General features: G+C 36.9%; 1 protein-coding gene across 11 annotated transcripts in view; it reads left to right on the top strand.

Annotated features, from left to right (window-relative positions):
* Positions 1-7,422, top strand: part of C1H12orf4 (chromosome 1 C12orf4 homolog) — a 23,389-nt gene extending 15,967 nt beyond the window's left edge. For all 11 annotated transcript variants that reach the window (XM_030469107.1, XM_030469102.1, XM_030469104.1 and 8 more), the window contains 3 exons: positions 4,823-4,880; positions 6,071-6,138; positions 7,172-7,422. In XM_030469107.1, coding sequence (XP_030324967.1) covers positions 4,823-4,880; positions 6,071-6,138; positions 7,172-7,264 — 219 coding nt within the window. In that variant the 3' untranslated portion in view covers positions 7,265-7,422. The remainder of the gene's footprint in view (positions 1-4,822; positions 4,881-6,070; positions 6,139-7,171) is intronic.
* Positions 7,423-8,138: the final 716 nt, after the last annotated feature.

Here is an 8,138-nt window from a genome sequence, read left to right on the forward strand (position 1 = left end):
TTGTGCCAGGGGAGGTTCAGGCTAGATATTAAGAAAAATTTCTTCACCAAAATAATGGTGAAGCATTTGAACAGGTTGCCCAGGGAGGTGGTGGAGTCGCCATCCCTGGGGGTATTCAAAAAACAAGTAGATGTGGCACTTTGGGAGATAATTTAGTGGCTGAGGTGGTGTAGAACTGATGGTTAGACTTGATGATCTTGAAGGTCTTTACCAATGATTCTATGCTGGTTGAAGCCAAGTGGGACAGTTTATCCAAGTCACATGCTCCTGCCACATCATTGTGTTGGCTTCTCATGTAGATGCAGTCACCCAAATTAAGGAACTGAAGCAGTTAAAAACATTTCAGCCAGCTGAATCACTTTGGCTTTTTGTACCCACCTCAAATTTTGGACACCTCACTTCTTTGATCCACCTTATTACACAGCTGCTCAATTGTTAGTGAAAGCTGGGACTACATGCCTGGGAATCTTCTATCACTGTCTCTTGCTTAGAAATTATACCTTCAGAGTTTCTGATGTGATAGTGATACCAGAACCCCAGTTTTACTTTTTCCTAGTTAGAAAACCTTAGAATGTAAGTTTTATGAACACTTGGCTTAAAGTTCTCTACCCCTAAACACTTTCTAACCATATGCAGCAGCAGCAGCAGCAGCCAGATTTTGCCATTGCTCTGAACTGTCTCTTTTGCTGCCTAATTACTTGCATCCTTAATTTGTCTATTATTTCCTTTCTGAGTTCCCCAAATACCAGCTGGGCAAGTAGAATCATATTGCTGAGCTTTTTTGTAGTTACCAAGTGTGCTTAATTACTGTGCTTTTCTGCAGTGGGACACTCGTGTAGAACTTGTCTCTTACTCGACTGTAACTTTTCACAGTGCCTGGTAATTTGGTACCACTGACAACCTCTTCCCTCTGTCACATCTGGTTCACTGAATACTGGGAGAGAAATAAAAGGCAATGGGGAAGCAGGGAGAGAAGCAGAACAGGCAGTAGAGCCATATGCCTCACCTCCTTAGGTGAAAAGTCTATAAACTAAACAGAAATTAGAAAAAAGAAGACAATGCTGCCATTACTGATACCCTTGTATGGATATTTATAGCCTGCTGTGGGATGTTTTTTTTTTTAATAACCCTTTGATTTTTAATTTATGAATTCAAGTATTGCCTTTCCTTGTTTGAAAGTGCCTGACTCAGCAAGGTAAAGGCTTACCAGTGGATTACCTTTAACAGTGACTTTTTAACATTTTCTTTGGAACACGGTGTAGAATTGGCCCCTTTTTTGCAGATTATCATGAAAGTGTCAGCAATGCAAAAGTTAAAAATGTCCAATAATCAAACTTCTAAAATATATACTTCCATACATAAAAGTAGACTTTTAGGAACAGATTCTATTATTTCTGAAGTTTTTAAAGACCTTTTTTGGGGGCACAGATGCAAGCAATCAACTTGCTCAGCAGCAGCCTGGGTTATTCACGAGACCAGTTACTACGTTTCATAAAAGTATTGTTCTTTTTTCTAAATCAAGTTGCCATCTGACTATATGATTTTTCTTTCTTTTTAAAATTTAAAACTTGTTAACTTTGCTTTTGATTTGCATATCTATTTTAAAATACAAACAAAGCACAAGATCAGGCGTTCAGCATGCTTTGAGAGCGTGTTGTTGCTTGGATGTGTGAAACTGAATAATTATCTTCTTGTCTAATGCTGTATTTTCCAAAGGTCCTGGTAAAACAATTTGCCTTTTATGTTAAGTTTTAAGTCTTTGCAGAGTAAGAAAGGGACCTGTGTGATAAGTGTATGTTTAGCCAAAACTGCATTGTGTGGATGGTATTGGCAGCATTGCCTGTTGCTTTGCAGGTGCCTGACCTCATTTGAAACACACACATATGTATCTTGTTGAGGGAAAAGTGAATAATAACAGATTTCTGAAAGCTAACCTGAACTTGGTGCCTTCAGCAGCCCCAGTTTTGAATCTGCATTTACCACCTACATAAAAAACATTTTTGTAAAGTGGTTAACCAGGAGCACAGCTGCAAAGATGATTGCTTGCTTCACTGCGACAGTCATTCATCATGAGTTTTCCCTGTGCTTTTCCCAAAGGTTTTCTTTTATGGATGGAAGAGTTGTGTTTACATCTTCACAGAAGTCATCAGTGTGTGGGTCTCAATGAAGTCATTGCACTTCATTATTACTGGACCCTCGAGCTAATTATTTTTTCCTATGACAAATATCAGGGATTCAGTTTTCCTTAGTTTTTCTTGTAACAAGAACAGAAACCCAGGTTTTTGTGTTCTGGTCATTAGATCAAACAAAGGAAAGAAATTGGGTTTAGTACTTGAGAAATGCAGAAGCAAACAAGTTCAAATTCAGGACAAGGGAGGTGCTGCTATCTGTAGCAATCTGGAGGTGCAAATGGCATGACTAATAATTCTAGAGCTGGCACACTTCCTTGGTATTTTTGAGCATGGGAACCATTGCTGCTGTCAACACATCAACACTGGGAAAAATGTGACTCATCAAGGATCTTGGTTACTTGGCTCTATTACCATACATTAAGACAAAAATATTTTGAAAAAATGAATGAAAAATGAAGAGAGTATAATCTTTATAACAATTTTTTATGTATATAGGGAGTTTATTGGTGGCTGTGTTATCCTCAAATATTTCTCATCCTGGTTTCCTGCCTTTAAATGTACAGCAGCTTTCACTGTGTTTAGGGTTTGTACAGATACACTTTGAGTAACCATCTTGTTAATTCTTAACTTACAAATATTAAGCAATGAAATATTGATATTTGGTTCGAAATCTTTTCCCCACAAGACTTTTATGGACTTCAGTGTTTTCATTACCAGACATGACATTGTTCTGCAAACGTAAAGGCCCTTAGCTTTCTAAAAACAGCAGCCTGTGTAGTGAATATGTCACAAATTTCTTCGAATAAAATGGTTTGCAGCACATTTTTCTAGTCAGTGGAGTTGGAGTTTTTCTTCTGCTTATTAAATAAATAAACCTTAATTTTATAGTAAAATGCTGTATCTTCAAAAGGAGTGAAGTGTGGTGTCTGATAGTGAACAAAACCTGAAGTCCCAGGTGTTTTCTTACATGCTTGAATGCTATTAACCAACATTCACTATAGGAGAGGGGCTGTTTGCCTGTATATGTGACTGCACTGTATTTGTAATTGGTACTTATCCTTCGTAATTCCCACAACTGCTACTGAATTTGCATATAGAGGAAAAAACCTGCTAACACTGTAAAACTGTGAGCACTCTAGGTTTGTGAAGATGGATTAGAACAGCATCACTGGTGTGTCATTTCCAGTTCTTGTGGCTTGCACGCAGTGACATTCTGGATTCAACCTGTTATTTCCCTGGGTGCCCACAAGCTTTAACATCTAGGTTCCTCTGAAATAGTCCAAGGAATGGTGTCATATCCTGCTGTTTCAATCAATCCTTTTAAGGCTGAGTTCCCTTGATTTATTACACAAGGTACTCCGGAGCTGCCTTTGGAGAAACAGGACCTTTCTTTTTAGATGCTTGGTTTTTTACCTAAGCCAAAACAGTGATCAAAACTTACAATTAACACCTAAATTACTTGTGGTAAAAAGCATGCGTAGTCAGATAGATCATAACAAAGAACAAGTATTTCTTCTAGGGAGCTTAGAAATGAGGGGAAAAAAAAATAGTGTTCCAGTGTTGTTCTGAAGAAGGTGTTGTGTAGACATCTATTGATGCAGTGACTTACATCATGAAACAAAGTTTTCTGAAAAGTCATTTCTAGCTTATTCTGGTTTTAAGGTGGAATCCAGAAATTAAGCTCTTTGAAAATGACAGATTGCACAGTGTTTGGCATTGGAAAATAAAGGCTGGCTTTACAGAATAAAAGATTGTGTAAAGCAGTAAACATAAATTTGAGAAGGTACATAAAATGATAAATTTGTTTCCGTGTCTATATTCCTGTAATCAGACTAGAAAGTGCTTGTTTTGATGTTGAGGGATACATCAGAATAGGCACTACTTTCTGAGAAGTCTTTACAATGACAGTCATTTTGTCTCTGACTAGGAATGTTCATCTTGATAAAACTCACTTCATAGCCTACAGCCAAAGAGTGTTTAATGTTCTAAGCCATTTAAACTTACTTAAGTTACTCAGACCTGAGCTTGTAGCTGTGTCTTAAAGCAGTGTGATTTTCATATCCCATCTTGGTATTTAGGTAAGAATTTGTTACCTGTTGACACCTAAAACTCCTCCATCAGATGAAGATGGAATTTGTTTTGACTCTTAAAATATATATTTAGGCGAGAAGGGCTTCTTCTAGTCCCAGTATTAGAAGGTTTTTACTGAAGGTGGTGGATATGCCAATAAACCTTAATCTGAATCATCCTGAATATGAATCTTCAGTTATTGCTGTAACAGTGTGGCCAGGAGTCTGTCTTTGGCTAGATGAAGCACAGAGCTGATAGGTATCCACTAGATATCATACATGTTTCTGGAGCTCCATGCAGTAATGAAATAGACCCATTTCCAATCACACTAAGAGAATTTTCAACAGTATTTTTATTCAACATCTCAGCTTAAAAATTAATATCTTGTTCTGACACTGGGCTTTTCTACCAGTAAGTTGCAGTTGCAGTGCTTTCATGGTCACCTGTAAGGTACATATTACCTAGAAAACTGAATCCCTCTTCAAGGCACATTGTGCTGTTGAATACCTCTTGGGAAAATATGGTTCTATGGCAGGAATGCATTATTTTTAGTAACTTGCCTGCTGCTCCTGTTGGTTTGATCCATTTGGCACTGAGGTGTTTCATTTACTAATTTTTAGGAAATGACCATTCCATGGTGCTTGAAGAGGGCAGAGCTTGTGTTCAAGTGTGTCAAAGGTATGGTAATGGATGCTTCAGATGGGGGGTTTTGTGTTGAATTTGGTGACATCCAGCCTCAGCTCAGGCTGTATATATTCCCATATATAGTTGTTTTTCCATCTTTTTTGTCTGTTAAAACATACATTTATATTGTCTCTTCAGAATTCTTATCTGGCCTACCAGGAAATAGTCTCGGACACTTAGAATGGAGTCTAAAAATACTTGGAAAGTGTCTTTCTAACTTAAATGTACATAGTAGAAGTTAAGGTGCTAACAGTTGCTTTGGGCCATCTCTGAATGAGAGTAAGATCTGGTGGGTCTCTACAGTATAATTTCCAGTGTCTTTTTTATTTTAATTGCCTCAAACAGTGAGGACTACCTGCATTTTCCAAGATTAGTTTGTATGCCAATTCATCTCTGCTGCAGAGTCCTCATGACACAACTTGGTTTTCTGTCTTTTCAAGTCATGTTATTTGCTGCATTCTTGTGTGCTGCACTAAAATGCTTGAACCAGTTAGAGTATTTAAAATGTTAGTTAGAGTATTTAAAATGTTAGTAGTGTTAATGCTCTTACTACCACTGACTCAAAGAACCTCTTCTTATTGTGACCTTTATCAATTCTCAATGAAAAACATAGCTGCTTTTATTAAACAGGTTTTTTTCTGAGTATCTTTGTTTGCCACTGGGATGTTCCTGCTTCCCTTGTGGCTCATATTTATGTAAATACCAGCATATTGTAACTTGAGCAATAAAGGAGTGCAGAGATTTTTCCATGTAAGTCCAGGTGGTTTCTCTTGCTGCCAGATTGTCAGTGTACTTCTGGCAAAGGGCTTGCACTCATTCACATGTGTGATTACATCAGAGATGAAGGGAACATCTGTCCCTCAGTGAAAGGAAACCATTGAAAGGACTTGTAATGTGTATTTGGAGAAACCTCTTGCTCCTGCTCTCCTGCACTCTGCTGGGCAGTAGGACTGGGTTTTCTGCTTTTCAAGGGTATTGATTATCTCCATAACTGCTCATTTTTCCAGTTAAAGCAGATTTCATCCAGGAGATTGGCCAAATCTGATTTAAATGTGGTTAATAACATCCCTAGTGAAGGCAGTTAAAATCCTAATTGTATGTTAAAACTCCCTCACTGCTTGGTAATGGTGTAATTGATGGGGAAGACTGCACGGGTATGAATACTGTTGAATACTCTTTTTTAGGTTTCATGATGGAAATGGCCTCATGGGATGGAGGAATTTCTCGGACTGTACAGTTCTTGGTGCCACAGGTAGGTTAAAGCAAGTTCCCTTCCAACGTGGGAGACTGTTGGAACAAGAAGTTAAAATTCAGCAGACCTAGTTTTGATTCCTTGGATGTGCCCTGCTCTTTTTGTGTGAGCTTAAATTAAAATAAATTAAATCAAAAAAATAAATGAAATTAAAATAAATTAAATTAAAATCACTGTGGGTTTGGTCTCCTGCCTTCAGAACAGGAATAAGGGGGGGGTTATATTTTTTTTGTATTCTGCAGTATCTTCCTAGGATGTAAACATTTCAGACTGAGAGGGTCATGGTTACAAACCTGAACCCGTCACCTTTAAAAAGGATACTTTTGTTTTGCTATTTTTTACTCTGAAGAGATGGGATAACCTTGCATTACAGAAATTTAGGCCTTTAGTAGTCATATCATGGGGCAGTGTGCACCGAGTTCATTCATGCTCATTAATTCATGCCTGTAGGTGTTGGAAGTTAATGGTAATTAAAATTCTGAAATTATTAAATTTAGAATTCTAACTGATCTTCAGAAGCAGGAAATTGTTCAGAGGTGACTAGCATTAAAATTTATTTGTTCTAAAATGTGGTACTGGATATAATATAAATATCATAGGTGTATTAGGAAGGAAATAATGTGTTTGTTTCTTGACAAAGTAGTAAATGGCTGAGCAAGGAGAAACCCAAGAGTAAACTAAGCAGTGAAGCTGAATCGAATCCTGGAATTCAGAGCAAGAGCCCTGTAAAAAAACCAAACAACTCTGTCCTGCTTATGCTAGACAGAAATAATCCATTTCTGGAACAAGAGGTGTAGTGTAAGCAGATAATGTAACATAAATATACAAATAGTATTTTTGGTTCAGTCTTTTTGTTTCAATTCAATTAAATAGAATTACAAGGCTTAGTTTGAAAACAACCTTTGTGGTCTTCTGAAAAACAGCAGTTCTCTTAAATGTCAAGAAATAAAGCTAAGACTTAATTCGTCCAGACTATAGCAAGAAGCCAAAGCTTACTGGTGTATTTTTTTTTTTAATAATTTTTTTTTTCTAGACAATTTCCGAGGAAATGTTTTACCAGCTGAGTAATATGCTGCCACAAATCTTCAGAGTATCCTCTACATTGACTCTGACATCTAAGCACTGAACTTAGTGCAGCAGTAAGATGTATTCTGCAGACAAAGGGGAAAATTACAGAGATTCTGGAATGGAATGAATGTCTTTTCTGAGAGATGATGAGCATGAAGTGGTATCTGTTGCAAATCAAGAACTGTGTCATCCTAATAAAAGAAAAATGCTACCTGTGCTTGGGTGTTAGCTGTTGATTTTTGCTTCTTGCTTTCAGTTTCAACACATTATTACTAAAGTTGAATGTTTTTCAGATGAAGGTGAGGAATTCAATGTAATTTATGTAATCTGCAGAGTCATACATGATTCTCGTATTTAAACAGCAGGAATAAGAGCTTACAGTAGGAAGAGGGTCTTCTGGGTGGCCTCCAGGTTGCTGAGTTTTTAAAATATTTTCTGAATTTGCTTTTTAAAAAAATATGAGCACTGTCAGGTCCCTCCTTAGAATAACTTTGACATAACTAGACACAGTTGTCTTTCCAGGGTCACAGTGACCACAAAATATAATGTATTAATGCCTTATTTTACTAATTACAGAATGAAAACCACAAAACAAGCATTTGTTCTGCTGCATTTTGTTAATCACAGAATTGTTTGCAAAAAAAAAAAAATAAATCCCTGTGACAGTAATTGGAATTTTTAATTATTATTTCTTCCTTATTTTTTTTTAAAGTGTTGACTTTTTCCTTTGTTTCAATGTTTCCCATTGACAAGTCTGTCACTTGAACAACTTAATAAGAACACAACAGTGTTCTGTACTCTGTTGTACAGGTATGTTTTTTGTTTTTCTCCTTTTTTATTATTGCTTTGTGACTAAACAATCTAATCAGAAACACTGGAGTGGCACCACAGGATACAGCTGTGACATTTCTTGGAACAAATTTTAATTAAAA

This window comes from Calypte anna, chromosome 1 (assembly GCF_003957555.1).
Source record: "Calypte anna isolate BGI_N300 chromosome 1, bCalAnn1_v1.p, whole genome shotgun sequence".
Lineage (NCBI taxonomy): Eukaryota > Metazoa > Chordata > Aves > Apodiformes > Trochilidae > Calypte > Calypte anna.